Source organism: Cnephaeus nilssonii (assembly GCF_951640355.1).
Source record: "Cnephaeus nilssonii genome assembly, chromosome: 21".
Lineage (NCBI taxonomy): Eukaryota > Metazoa > Chordata > Mammalia > Chiroptera > Vespertilionidae > Cnephaeus > Cnephaeus nilssonii.
The window spans coordinates 2897024-2912433 of record NC_137092.1 but is presented as its reverse complement, the minus strand read 5'-3'; the positions used below and the strand labels follow the sequence as shown (position 1 = coordinate 2912433).

Genomic DNA, 15410 nt, shown 5'->3' with positions numbered 1-15410 from the left:
AAGCAACTTCCGAGTAAGTTCATGTCTGTTGGCCTTGAGCCCGCGTCTCGACGCCCACGGGCACTGACCGCCTTCAGACCAGTCCCTCTAGCAGCTTGCTCAGTTTAAGTGCTTCAAAGTGCCTAAAGGAGTTCTGGCGGTTCTTTTTAGCCTGCAGTGAAGTTCAGGGGCAGAGGCAGGGATTATGCACGAGAGATGATGGGAAGGATGTGTCACGTGGAAAGGCCACAGCCAGAGCCTGGCGCAGGAACACTTCGCAGCGGAGCGAGCCCACCTTTCCGGTCATTGCCGTTGGAAAGCCGTTCAACACAAGCCCGCCTGTCCCGACTCTGGCTGAGGGCTGCCTCACTGAGGCTTCTGGGGTTGAAACAGTCTCCCATTAATAAAACTTTCAGTCAGTGTTCTGGAAAGGCTAATTTCCTTTTTTGCCAGAGGTCTTGTGACTTGGAAAATTACTGATTTCAGAGAGGAAGGGGGAGAGAGAGAGAGAGAGAGAGAGATTCTTGTTGTTCCACTTATTTTTGCATTCATTGGTTGACTCCAATATGTGCTCTGACTGGGGATGGAACCTGCAACCTTGGCGTGTCAGGAAAACGCTCTAACCAACTGAGCGACCCCGCCAGGGTGAAAAAGTAATTTGTTCTGAAGATGGCAACAGAAAACAAGAACACAGAATTGAAAGTAGCCGTTTAGCATCTGGGATTCAGGTAAGAGTTCAGGATTTTACCCTCCTGAATTAAATCGATTTTGTTCCAGACAACACGTAAGGCCCAGTGTTATGTGGCTCTGGGAACAGCGTGCGGCGATCCCACGCTCTGCAGCGCCCGCATGCTAGAGGAGCGAGCGGAAACGGCAGGACCTGAGGCTGAGAGGACGAGTTCCCAGAATACACACCGAGCAGAAACGAAGCAATCCTTCCACTGGGGTCAGCCCTGGCAACTTAACAGAGAACCCACTCACGTTAGAAGCATCCAATGCACAGATGTCATAAAAAAAAAAATTTTTTTTTTAAATCAGGAACTGGCTTCACAAAGAGTAAAAAAAAGAGTAAAAAATTTTAATTTTATCTCCCATAAAGAATACTATAGAAATACTATTCTAAATCTCATAACTAGGTATGAAAAGTAAGACACTAAAACTCCATTTATAAAGTGCGTTCATTACCAAAATGGAGGTCGAGGGCCTTTATTTACAGGCTGTTTGTCCCATGGACAGAAAGGCAGCCACTCCGCAAGGAGGCGGCACAGGGGAGTAGAAAGCTCTAGACCTGGAGTCAGAAGGCCCAGGTCCTATTGGCTCTGCCGCTACTCATCTCTGAGCTGGCGGGAAGGACGGCTTTTGGGGGCTTGACATTCTCATCTGGAAAATGAGAGGTAGAAAAGACGCCTTCGAAGGACGGGCGCCTCAGATGTCAGATGCTGTGTTAAGCAATGCAATACTTTTGCTCATGTTAATAATCTATAAAATGGGTTAGAGTAGGAAAGACATCAGCAGACTCCAGCCAATGCATCTGGGGTCCATGATTGGCTGCTTTACAAAGTGCACAGAAGTCACAGTATTTTGGTTACTGGCATCAACGCCGAGGCATGGAAACGAGGGAATCCCAGTGCCTCGGGCCCCAGCCTACGACGGTGTGGGGGACCCGGAGGAAGCCCGTGGGGAGCACGCAGCTACATGTACACGCGGCCCCTCCTCCGCAGGGACTCGGCCAAGTAAGGGAGCGGCAGAGTTGGCCAAGCCCTTCCTCTGATCAGTACCATCTACACTAACACAAAACTCGTGTGGATATTTCCGCGTGGGGAAGCTTGCTTGGCAAGATAAGCTTCCCCTGAGCTGTGGAAATTGGTTCTCTGAGAATATTTTGGTTTTTAAAATATTGGCAAAGTTGTACTAGATACTCAAGAGATTCCCCCCAAAGGTTAGCCCAACCAGAGGGATATTCTATAACAATAATCAAGTAGTCTTCCTCAGTGAAATGGTCTACCTTAGCAATACCAGATGGCCAACAACACTGATAAGACAAAGCAGTTCCGAAGAGGGAGGGAAAGGTTGCTTTTTCTCGCTGATTTTTCACGGCTGCACGCACACGTTTAGGGTCATTTCATCCCAGCTAACTGTTCATGCCAACCCGACACCCGCTGGTAGCAGGTGCAAAATCAGACTTTCCCGTCACCGGTTCTCTCCATTCGCTGCCTCAGAGGGAAACGCACACTCGGGCCTGCGTGTTGAGGGTGTTGTTGGTGCTGCTTGCACAAAACGTCACTGGGAACAGCGGGCCCAGCGAAAGGCAGAACTGGACCCTGGAACGCGCTCGTACCTTTCACAGGCCACTGCGGGTATTGTCGCCAGGTGGGAAACAGCAGTGCCATCGCACACAATCCGTGTCTAAAGGCGCACGTCCCAAGTCCCCGCCTTCCCCTGCTGTCATTCCCGGCATGCGCCCACCCCAAGGCCAGCCAGGCTTCTGCGTGCCCTCCTCACGCTTACGCGGGAGCAGCAGTGCCATTTGCAGGACGTGCCCTTGTATACCACCTCCCCTCCTAACGGCGCAACAATGGTTTCGGCTCGGCACAGTCGACTGCAGGGGTTCTCAGCGCTGGCACCGCCTGGCAGTCAGGAGACTTTTGGAAATAACTGCTTAGTCTGCAGAAAGGGGACAGTCGCCAGCCCGTGGCCACGGGCAGCTTGGAAAGGCAAGAAGAGCGCAGTCTAGTTCTCCTACCAGCGTCGTTCATAGATCATGGGTCAGAGCCAGGGAAAGGATGCGCTAGCACTTAGACAAATCGACAGCAGTTTCTCCGCATCCGTGGAAAAGTGCTGCTTCCCAACTACAGTCTAAACAGCCATTTCCATCCTGCAGGTGCCATCTAAGTCACCAGGGGAGCAGCACCGTGACAGAAGGAGCTACAATGGGAAACGCCTCCCCCGCTCAGCATCTCCTCGTTACACGGAACGTTTCAGTGGAATGGTCAAGCACCTGTCACCTCCAATTGCGATTTTGCTTTTCACACACAGGAACCTACACGTGGACTTATTTGTGAGTCCTGAGACGCCGTGTTCAGGAGGCGTCCTGTTCCCGCGTTTGCCTGTGTGTCCACAGCCCCAGCACAGGAACATGCAGCTGCGGGCGTCCGTGTGATGCCCGCGCAAGCAAGCCCGGCGTGTGACGCCATTGGGAGAATGGAGAAGCAGAATGACACGTCCCCATCACTGCCGTCTTCACTGCATTCATAAAATCCTCCCTTCGTTAACTAAAACCCACAGAAAACAGCAAGGTCAGATATGGGAGAGATGGTCACAGGCACAGTAGCTGTTGTAGAAACCTGGAATCTAGCACATTGTGGAGGAAGTCAAAACAACTCTCTGAAACAGATGCATTTGCCAAGTTTTGAAAACACAGTTCACAAAATAATTTAATGTAATTATTGAATCTGATTTAAAAAACAAAAAAAAAAAATCACCTTTTATTTTTTTGATGAGATAAAGCAATGAACGGAAACTTTCCATATATCTAAACCTCTGCTGGAAGTCCACAGAAAGACACACTGTACACACCGCTAACTAGAGTCTCATTTTGTGCAGATTACAGAATACCCACTTAGGGAAACAGACATGACCTCGGATGCTGGCAAATACATTTTCTGAGGCGAAGGCACTTTGAAAACCCAATATGGTTTGGTTCATAAGTTTGCAAGGTACAAACAATTTTACAAACATGTGATTACACCGGAGAACGTCATCGAGTGTGACATGACATATAAAACAGATTCCCGGCTCTCGCTCTTTTTTAAGAACACTGGTTTTGTGGGAATGAGAGCAGCAGTTTCCAGCGGCCTCAGTGGAGTCGGTCCAGACAACTGGAGGCCCACGAGCTGACTTTCTTACTGGCCAGGAGGAGGGGTGGCGTGAGGACATTGGAAACGAAAAAAGAAAAAGGAGAAACAAACAAAAAGCAACGCCCTGGGACAAAGCCAGAATCTCAGAAATCACAATGGTGCGGAGGGGAGAGCACGGGCCAGGCCCCAGTCCGGGGGAGGGTCCGCGCCCTGGCCCCGCAGCGGTGACCGCCCGCATAGCGCTGACCGGGCTTCTGGTCTACCCGGGCTGGCGCTGTAGTGACGACCTGTCAGAGCCGGGCACACTGTTCGGGGTTGTACAGTACCAGAATTGCGGTCCCCAAATCAGCAGCTTTTCGCTCCTTACATGGCTGCGAAGTCGATCTGTACGTAAAGCTGTCTCACTCCGGCCTGAGAAGTTAAAAGAAAATCAGAAAATCAAACGAGCCAGTAGCAAACTATACAGTTCGGAAAAGTCATTTAAATTAATTATTTTTCCTTTCTGCCTCTATTTTACATCATAGAGAGTAACAAGTATGTTCACAAATCACAAAAGAAGTCTCCATTTACCTCTACAAGAGAAAGCCACGCAACCAATGACAAGCGTACCCATGAGTGTCGGGGAAATGAGGTCGCCGTCTGCCAGGAGTAAGGGGCCTCTCTAACGGAATGAAGAGCTGGGTGGCCCAGGAGCTCCCAGCACAGAAAACATCTTCGCTTTTTCCTCATTAGGAAAAGAAACCCTTGCTGGGATCAAGGGGAAGCTCTTTGAAACACACTCAGTAGCACCCTCTCCTTAGGAGGGTGGCAGAAAAAAAGACAGAACTTAACATCGGTATGATTTTGAGCTAAAGTTAAAACCAACTCACTTTTTCTATTTTGAAAGTGTTGATAAAATACCAACCCTACTTATCTCACAAAACTGTTACATAGTCATCCAGTGTTTGACAAATATTTAATAAATCCTTGCTACATGCCAGGTGCTATTATAAGGATCATGTGTGATATGAGAAAGGATTTATTATGCTCTAATAGGCCATTAAACCAAATTATTATGATTGATTCATTATATTTGATTTAGTCCATCCATATGGCCCCTAAAATAACTATACTTGGGAACTCTCCTGTAAAATCCTAGTATGTCTTAATCTGAAGACAAAACTGGGGCCCAAATAAACAGCTGAATTTCTTTTCCCTTTTAACAGAACTGTTAATGAAAGCAAAATGGGGGAACAGGTTAGGCTCCTGTGTGTGCAGATACCGAGCTGTGGTGATAAGCAATGAGGGAGCCCAAGGCTATGAGAGAAAGCAATGCATAGAGAAAAGCGAAGGGCGGCTAAATGGTCTTTGCATAATCGGGAGTTAATTACTCGCCGTCCCCTGAGGGGCTCAGCTCCCCCAGAGCTCAGGCTAACAGAAGCCACTCTGCTTCCTCCACCTGCCCTCCACCTGCCCCCATGGGGACAGCCTCCACTTGGCCAGCTTCCCACTGTCCTCTCCCAATTCCCTTTAAAGTCGAGAGAAAAGGGGAATTTCCAAAGAATGCAAACTAGGGTCCCTGTCCAGTTGGCTCACTCCAGACACCTGACAAACACCCAGCTGATCCAAGCCCTGCGGGTCCCATCAGCAGTCCCGCGGCTGGGATGCCCCCGAGTCAGGCTGGCTGGGCACTGTCCTCACACAGTGGGAACCACAGAACGCTCCTGTCTCACATCCTGAGAACAGTGCAGCTCACAGAACACTGGTTTAAACTGGAAAGACAGCTCGTTCTTGGTAACACCTATGCGCCCAAGAAAATAAATGTTGTAACCGGGTACCACAGTCTTACAACATCCTCACTAAATGCCCATTGTTGTGGCGAGGAAAACAAACCGGAAGTAAATGTAGAAACATAAACAGGAATGTGGCTACTGAAAATTACTGGTTTGTCTGTATTCTCTATCAATTCTCCAAAACTACCAAAACGCTCCACTAAATCAGCTCAGAGGAGTAAACGGAGAATCTGACGAGGTCACAGGTCATGAGCAGTGGCTGGGGTCTGGGCTCCTTTCCCTATAAACTGGGGACAACAGTCTTGGGAGGACAGACGGGGCTGTCGGTCAAGGCCGCAGGTGCTATTCCACTCACCAGGAGTGGCCAACGAACCAACGCCCGACCCTGTGGCCCACAAGCACAAGCCCAGGGACCCGTGGCCTCCCCCGTGGCCGTTCTCTCCCCTCCTCGGAGGCTGGGCTCTGTGGACCTCCAGCACGCGTGATGAAGAAAGAAACGGAAGGGCAGGTAAGCAAAGAGGCAGACTTGCAAGCAAAGTCGATTTATAACCGAGTCAACCCCCAGCAGCAGGTGGGGAACAGCCGGCCGCCTGGACGGAAGGGGGAGGCAGCTTCTCCCGCCGCCTGCCCTGCCTCCCCTCGCAGACAGAGCGGCCCCGGTGAGGCAGGAAGGGAGTGGGCGCAGGGGAGGCGTGGCGAGTGTCTGAAGCCCCAGCTGCCTGTGAGGAGGCTCCAGGTTCCTTCCTGGGGATCAGCTGTGACTTCTATTCTGGGGCCAGAGAGTGGGGCACCCAGAGCTGAAGCAGGAAGCCGGGGCTCAGGGCTGAATGGCGCCCAGAACAGGCCGAGGAGAGAGGCTGGGAGAAATGAGGAGAGGTTCCGCCGGAGCAGATGGCCTGCTTGGGCAACTGAGGGCGGCACATTCTAGGATTTTCTTCAAACGTTATTTCTCACAAAACAGAAGTGTATTACCAAATTGACATGATTTTCATTCAGCCAATTTAAGAAACAAAATGTTAAATGGCCCTCCTAACCCAGGGTCCCACTTTCTCCTGTTCAAATACTAAACATAAAAAATAAGTTTTCGCCCTAACCGGTTTGGCTCAGTGGATAGAGCATCGGCCTGTGGACTGAAGGGTCCCAGGTTCGATTCCGGTCAAGGGCATGTACCTTGGTTGTGGCCACATACCCTATAGGGAGTGTGCAGGAGGCAGCTGATAGATGTTTCTAACTCTCTATCCCTTTCCCTTCCTCTCTAAAAAATCAATAAAATATATTTTTAAAAAAATAAATAAGTTTTCTATCTCACCAATTTTCAAATGATAACTCATTTTTTTAAGAGTTCGTACAAGGGGAGAAAGAAAGAAAAGACTTTTTCTATGCCAGTAGAAAACCTTGTAGTTTAAAAACTGGATTATCACTTAATTAATACTCGCAGAGGAATCTGGGTACCGAAGAGGCTGCCAGTTCTAGATCCGTGCCGAGCAGCCTGCGGCTCCAGCCATGGGAGACTAATGGGCTGAAATGGGAGTGACAAGGCCAGGCCTAACAGGCAGTCCTAAAACTGTCAGAAAACATCGCTTCACAAGCAAAATGGAAGGTCCTACTTCTCACACGTCTGATGCTATCAGTCTTCTCGGTTTCAAGTTGTCCTCAGAAATGTTAATAGCTTGTTAACCAAAAACAATTCCTTAAATTCTGATGTGACAATCAGCTATAAGCAGGCACCTGAACCTGTCACAAAACCAGAGTAAGCGTATCGCTGAGAAGGCCCTTCCTCTGGCCTCCGGAGCTGAGGCCGCCCGCGTCCCAGGCGCTGGGAGGTTGGCACCTAACGCGCTCGCCTGGCTCTTTCTTCTCAGCAGTGGAGTAACTGGGGTTCAGTGACCTCTGATTAGAAAACCTATGAACAAGGTGTAATTTAAAATGTAAACATAAGGTTAAAATGTTTACATTTTATTCATGAAAGGAAACGTGACTGCAAACCCTGGATGAACTAAGCATGTGGACGTGCATTTCTAGGGCACGAGCAGAAAGGACACATAAATGAATAAAGCGCTTCAATCCCGCACGTGTCGGACTGAACGGCGATCACAAAGGCACTCGCAAGTCTACGGAGTGAGAGGCATTAGCGGGGCGACCCCGCTCCCCTCTGGGAAAACGTCTGCACCACTGGGGCCTCGGTCTCTCCAAGGAACGAAATGAAGTGGCCTGCCCTTCGCTGACAAAAAGGCTTAAAGTATTTTCCAGAGCTTAACATTTTCAAAACCCGAATACGGTTTCCAAAACCAAAGCAGCAGCTGAGTAAACCTTCCGCTCAGGCCGTTGGAGAGGCCAGCGCCGGTCGGGTTCCCGGCAGAGCCTCTCCTCCGGTTACAGCCCCGCAGCTGCCCGCTCGGTCCTGGCTGGGCAACGCGCCTTCTCAGAGGGCAGGCGTGATCAGCCGGGTCCCGGAGAAGCCGGGTCCGAGGCCGACAGGGGCTCCACTCTGAGGGTGGAAGGGCACTCCCAGGGGAAACCGAGGCTGCAGGAGAGAACAGTGATCTGGAAACAGCAGCGAGCTCAGACACCCTGCAGGTGTAGCCCGCTTCACGTGGAAGTCACATGACGTAGCCTGTCATATGGTAGCCACGTGACACCGCCCAGGCCAAATGGGAGTCACGTGACAGAGACTTGTTAGTGTCTGTGCACCAAGAGGCCTGGTTCTCCGACCCCGCAGCAAGCACGCGGCACTGCAGGGAGTCCCTGTCGCCTGCGGGCGATTTCATTTAGTCCCCAAGGCGCAGGGCCCACTTCCTCTTCTGGAGAAGAGCGAGCGCTTGTCTCCGAGAAGGTCCTGAATCTAACTCAGCTGCGGGTTCTGTCTGCTGTCCGTGCCTACAGATACCTCTCTCTCTCTCTCCCTCTAATCTAGAATAATCCCCGCCATTGTTTTTCCTTTCATGACATTGACACCTGGTAAGAATCCAGGCTGACCCCCTTGCAGAAGGTCCCACCAGCGCGTCTGGCTGGCTGTGATGAGCTCCAGCTAACCCCCTGGGCTGGCAGGAGGCGCTCCCAGGTCCCCGGCACAGACTTCTCGGGCACGCGATGCATTTCCTCGGGAGCTCTATGTGATAAGATGGCACTGGCAACCGTGTTGGCATCTAGTTTCTCGCTAAGTATTTCCAGCGAACCAGAGCAAGAAAAGAATGTGTGTGTTCTCGCTCTCCCCGTGGACGTTCCTGACATAAAGTCTTAATCTCTCGCGCGGATCACCAGTCACTGTGGCTCACGGCGCATCGGCATTCGCTGAAATAACCACGTTGCCCACTGCACGGGCTGCTTCATGCTCCCAGACAGTGAGAAGAGAACGCCACAGCATAGTAAGCTATTGAACGACACAGACCTGCCGTCACATAGAAACGCTGGCAGAGGCTGCTTTTCGCTAAAACCACGGACAAGGCCTTATTCTTATCCCAAATGCTATTTAGAATTCCTGGCTTCACACGGCATCTCGCACGTCTTAAAGGAGCATATAGCAAAGGGGAATCACTTTTTCTTAAAGGAACACAAATCAGTATAATGGTGAGTATTAACTAAAATAAGGATCTCCCAAATTTGACTCTGTGCTTGAAAAAGAAAAATACATCTATGCTTACTTCATAGTGTAGCATATAAATATACATATATTTAATGTTAAGTAGTAAATATTTTCAAAACGGTAGATCCAATCAATTCTAAGACCCTTAAAAGGAGTTGGTGAAAAAGTCATACCTGAGTAAAAATATTATGTGTTTGGCTTAAAATCCACCTGGTGTCAGCGTCAGGTGCCACCACTAACTTCAAGGTCCCGACGTACACGTCAGAACATAAGGTCCAGAAGTGCTGTTCCTGTAAACTGTAGACTCCTTGTAAGTGCTGCACCTGCAGTAGAAAGGCGGGGATTAACACCCTCGGGCGCAGGGGCTCCTCCCGCTGTGATTCCCAGGCAGCAGGTCAGTGCGCGCGGATTCTCCCCGCTAGCAAACAAGGGGCGGGTGTGAATCCATGAAACCCTGGGACTCATTGTGTGCCCGGCGCCGTGACAGGCAGGTGGTTGGGAAGCAGGAATGAGCACATGCGGAAATCTGTCGGGCACGGCTGAGAGTGCCTGCGAGAAATTTACACGTTCAAATGGGAACAAGTGAGCTAAGAAACGAGGGAAACAACAAGTCAACTCGAATAAGAAGGACATAAAAGGCCGAGATCAATGATCCAGAGAGTTAAAAAGAGAGAGCTCACAAGATGGAAAAACTAGTCCTGTGAAAAGGTCAGCGAACTGGAGCCAGTGTTTCTTTTTTCTTTTTAATTGATTGGTTTTAGAGAGAGAGAGAGAGAGAGAGAGAAACACCGACGTGTTGTCCCACTTACTGATGCGCTCCTTGGTTGGTTCCTGTGTGTGCCCTGACCAGGGATCCAACCCACAACCTTGGTGCATGGGACGACCCTCTTCAGCCTAAAGCTTTCTGATGCTCCCGTTTCATCAGAGCTAATCCTCTTAGCAGGACCCAAACCTGGGCATGGCCTGTCCCCTGCCCCTCTCCAAACTTCCCGGCCCCTCTTCTCTTCACCACGCCTCAGCCACGTGGCCTTTCTCTTCCTCAAACACACTCGTTCCCCCCACACAACTTCTGCATCACCATTTTTTCAACCCTTAAAGGCCCAACGTGTGGCAGCAGCACGGCCGGGGCCGGCGGCCGAGACTCACCCGCTGGTAGCACTGCGGCAGGGCGCCCTCCAGCTGCGGCGGCGTCCGCTGCATCAGCACGCCCACCGACTCCCGCAGGAGAGGGATGACACTGGGGAGAAGGACGCAGGTGGTTAAAGCCACGTCTGACAGCCTGTCCTGGACGAGCGCAGAGGACCCCTCCCTGGAGTCAGCTTTATCAGAGAAATATGGGGAAGAGGAATCTAGTCCTTGTTCCAGATGTTCATGTGATCAATAAGCTATTATCCAAAGGAAAAGTAAGGCTAGATTAACGTGTCAATGTCTAAACCAGGACACTTGCTCTACCGAACGAGTAGTGCACCTGAGATCTAACCCAGCCGTCAGCCGAGTGTTACTGAAACAGACTCGTCTTCCAAGGCAGCCGGGAAGCGCCCTTCTCCAACAGTCCACACATGTCAATAGAATGTTACGAAAAACACAAAAAATGAATAGGGGCATGTTAGTCCAGTTGTTAATATTTTTCCAAGCAATTATATTTGTCTTCTTTCATTATTTAAACCTGGGGTGGGGAACCTTTTTTCTGCCAAGGGCCAGTTGGGTCTTTATAAACGTCATTCGAGGGCCATACAGAATTATCACCTTAAAACTTAGGCTGCTGTTGGTCAAACATTTAATGAACTCACCCCTAATGCCTTGGCAGGGCCAGACCCAATGATTTCGCGGGACTGATTCGGCCCGTGGGCCGGGCCTTCCCCACCGCAGGCTTACACAACAGAGGCCTGAGCCCACGCACAGCTCTGCTGCCTCCCGTGACAGGCGCGGTCCTCCCCGGGACGGGGAATTGCTGCTCTCCGTGCTGACGGTGAAACGTGCGCCGACGATGAACAGTGCGGGAGGGCGGCTCTGAGGCCGGGGATTCTGAGCCAGATCCACCTCAGAGTCCTGCCTGTTTCCATCTGACAGTGAATCGGAACCGCTGAGGGAAGGTCAAGGCGTCCAAATAGTTCCTGGCTCCTCCCCTCCCCTTCCTTCGGTCACGCGTCTACAGTGATCACTTCACCGGATTACTCCCACCGCCTCCTAAGTGGTCCCCTGCCTCCAGTCTGCTCTGGGGTCCACAGTGACAGAGCCCATGACCCCAATGTACCCTCAGGTGCGCCCTCCCCTTGAGTGCGGGCTGGACCAGCCGAGGACTTGCTGCTCATGAACAGCATGGCAACAGTGAGGAGATGTCACTTCTAAGGCCAAAAGGCTCTGGCTTCCCACTCGTTCGCCCTCCTCGCCTGCGCTCAGGGGCTGGCTCCCGGCTGCCACGCTGTGAGCTGTCTCGGGGCGGCCTGGGACAAGGGGCGGAGGATGCCCCTGGAGAGGACCGAGACCTCAGTCCAGAGGCCCAGCCCCACTCGGTGCTGCCAGCTGCCACGGAGTGACCTGGAGTGGGTCTCCCCAGGAGGCCCTGGCTGACTCCTTGGTCCCGGCTTTGGGAGACACCCTGCGCCCGAGAGCCCGCGAGCACGCCCGGGCTCCTGAACCAAGGTCAACCGGAGAGAACATGTGCTACTTCAGCGCCTGGGCGTTGTGTGGTGCTGTGCACCCCTGGGTAACCGATCCCGCACTTGAGAACGCTGCCAGACCACTCCACCCGAAGCCAGTGCCTGAGCCTCTCCCTGCCCAGTGGAAACCTGTCCGAGCTCCGGCTGCCGCGGGAACCGCCACTCCTCCACGTGGCATGTGTCTGGCTCTGGCCCGCTAGCCTCACCTCCTGTCAACCCGCTTCACATTGTGAGCGCTGACCGGAAACATGCTTGTCCTTCACCCTCCGCTGTTCCTTCCTTTCAGCTTTGGCTCAGCCGTAACCTCTGCCTAGAGTGTCCCTAAACGGCCCTCTAACCTGATTTCTGTTCCTTCTTTAAAACCTCAGTGTCACCCCTTTTAGGGCATCTTCCCTGACCCCAAACGGTCCTCCAAACTGTGGGGAATGTCCTCTCTGCTCCTACGGACAGGCTGGAGCAAATGGGCAGCTGGAAGCGGGGGTAAGGGTTCCGGCAGCCCCTCCGTCCTCTAACCCGAGCGAGGGGCCTGCTTCGTCCGCTGTGCTGTCCCTACACAGGCGAGGACCCCCCCCCCGCCTGGTTCAGAAAAAGGCGAAGAAAAGCATGCAGAGACTACAGTCAACCATGCGACGCCGTATGTCCCCCTCTCCATCCTTGTTCCCAGGAAAAGGCTCCTGGCGGCTGCTCTCACACCCTAACGGCAATCCATGTCTTCCCACGCTCCGCACTATCCTCAGAGAATGGCGCACCAAGCAGCTCCCCGAGAATCACCGTGAGGAGAAGTAAGCGGGGGGTTCCCTATCCCGCTTAAATCCAGCTACTTTGATAGCTGGTTCTCCATCTGTACCCCAAGGATCTGCTGATGCCTGAGATGTCGGTGGGCAGTGCACTCCAGTGGAGACCACGACCGTCACGATGTAAGGATAACACGGAGCGTGTCCTTTTAGTAAGGGTCCCTCGAGGTGCTGTGATTTTGCTGCCCTAGGACCGTGGTAGGCAAACTGTGGCTCACGAGCCACATGTGGCTCTTTGGCCCCTTGAGTGTGGCTCTTCCACAAAATACCACGGCCTGGGTGAGTCTATTTTGAAGAAGTGGCGTTAGAAGAAGTTTAAGTTTAAAAAATTTGGTTCTCAAAGAAATTTCAATCGTTGTACTGTTGATATTTGGCTCTGCTGACTAATGAGTTTGCCGACCACTGCCCTAGGACATCTGGGACGGTGGCCGGTTTAGACAGAATTTTAATGAAATGCTTACATTCAACAGCAGCGAGCAGGTCGCCAAAGCGCATGGATGCACCGCTCGCCTTCTCCAACGAGAATGTTAAGGTCACGTAAGAATTCCAGCTGCAGGAGCTGTAACTGGGTCGCGAAGCCGCGGTGGGGAGAAAAGGGTGCTTGCTAAATCACATGGTGAAATGCCATTCGGAACCGAGGTCAATTTCTGTAATAATTTCAAAGGCCATAAATATGTAAAAGAAACCTGTAGAAACTCTAGCTCTGTTTTTTAAAATTGTGTTTAGCTCAGGAGTTTGGGTCCATGTTTTTCCGATTAACTATTGTAAAGGGGACTGGTAAAGTAGACGAGCATGAGTGTATCTAGCCATAATGAAAGGATAGATATGGGGAAAAAGACAAGCGTAGCAAATTCCTGACTGAGCTCAGACTCAGAGCTGCCTCCAAACCCCAAAAGCAAGCATTTGGAAACAATTAGAGGCTCGCTTCTGGTCGACTAGCTCGATTCCAGCTTTAACAATGCAACGCCGCCTTCCTAGCCTACACAGAAAGGAATGAATCACTTGCTCTGAGTTTACCAGTAAAACAGGGTAATGACTTTATTCTTCAAAAGCTGAAGGCAAATCAAATTTATACTCATACGATCTTAAATGTACATTTAAATGTGAAAGCGGAAATCCTCGCAGACTAAATAAGCGCGTTAGTCGTTATTCTCTATGGCCAGTAATTTCGCGAATGAAAAGATACTCAGATCTTACTTCAAAAGCGGCTTTTGTGGGAGAGCCTCCCCCTTCCAAGAGGAGGGTCTCGGGCAGGAACCCTCTGAAGAACACGGGCCTAGTGATGATCGTGTGTAACAATAAGAACTGAAACTGCTTAGACCTAGAATAAATACCCAATAGTAACGACTGAAACATAATTACTACCTCAGCTTTTTTATTTGGCTTCTGAGCCACGCCCTCCTGCACATTATCAGTGGTGCTCCTAATAGACACACACACAGAAAGATAGCTGTGCTTCTAAGAACGCATACATGTGAAGGCCTGGTGTATGTCACATACTCCAAAATGTTCAGTGGACAAAAAAGCCAAAAAAAAAAAAAACCAAAAAAAAACACAACCTGACCCCAAACTGTAATGTACTCTCCACTAGACGTGTGGTCCTGTGGCGGGCTGAGTATGCTGTCACTTTTGCATAAACACAAGTATTCCGTGGTGATAGACAATTACTATTAACCCAGAATTTCCTAAGCCTAACATAGAACAGATAACCCCAAACCACAAGGCCAGTGGCTTCCCTTACAATTATACTAAGTTTCCAAACCACTGGCTTACCAGTGCATCTCGAGAGTACCTACTGTACTCAGCAATGGAAGGAGACGCCCTGAAATACCCCTGAACTTGGAGCCACAGCCACGAAAAGGTCGCCTTTTCCTTAAACTTCTGGAACTCAGTTGTAACATGTCATGCATCTGATCTTTAAACCAAAAGCATCCGTAAATAATGCCAACTTATAAACAACTAGCAGCGTCTTTGTTTAGACGACACTTAATAATTTCTAAAGTGCTTTCATACATTTTTTCTAATTTGATCCTCACGACGGCCTTAAGTGACCGTAAGGAAATGTTGGAATCACCGTTAGGTCTTCTTTTGTGACCTGACATGTAGTCTATCGGGGAGGACACGCACGTGGGTATGAGAAGAACGTGTGTTCTGCTGCTGTTGGGTGGAGTGGTCTGTATCTGGCTTTTAGGCCAATGGGCCTCAGTGCTGTTCAAGTCTTCTCTTTCCTTGCATGATTGACTGGTTTCCTCCTCTGCCTCAGTCATTTTTTAAGTTCTATATCTGAGTTCACTGACTCTTCCTCTGCCTGGTCAAATCTGCTGTTGCGTCCCTCTGGGGAAATCTTCATCCAGTTATTATCATCCTTCAGTTCCAGAATGTCTGCTGGGCTCTCTCTCCGCAATAGATCCTCTCCCCTGGCTGATATTCTCATTTGGTTCATGTACTGTTTTTCTGCTTTTGTTTCATGTCTGCTATCTTCCAATCAACTGGGCACCCTTAGGATGGTAATTTTGAATTCTGTATCCGGCTATGGATATGTCTCCCTTTTGTAGGCTTGGTTTCTGGAGATTGAGTCGTTTCCTTTAAATGTGGCATAGTTGGTCGTTTCTTCGTATCTCTTATTTTTTTTGTTTGGGTTTCAGTATCTGAAGAATCAGCCACGACTCTAGACCAGGCGTCCTCAAACTACGGCCCGCGGGCCACATGCGGGTTTTTGCCGTTTTGTTTTTTTACTTCAAAATAAGATATGTGCAGTGCGCATA

The 15410-nt window shown here is 50.5% G+C and overlaps 1 protein-coding gene across 2 annotated transcripts in view; it reads right to left on the bottom strand.

Annotated features, from left to right (window-relative positions):
• Positions 1-103: 103 nt before the first annotated feature.
• SLC30A7 (solute carrier family 30 member 7) overlaps positions 104-15410 on the bottom strand; it is a 35370-nt gene continuing 20063 nt past the window's right edge. For both annotated transcript variants that reach the window (XM_079760591.1, XM_079760592.1), the window contains 3 exons: positions 10338-10428; positions 9365-9514; positions 104-4247 (listed from right to left, as the gene is read on the bottom strand). In XM_079760591.1, the coding sequence (XP_079616717.1) occupies positions 4200-4247; positions 9365-9514; positions 10338-10428 (289 nt within the window). In that variant the 3' untranslated portion in view covers positions 104-4199. The remainder of the gene's footprint in view (positions 4248-9364; positions 9515-10337; positions 10429-15410) is intronic.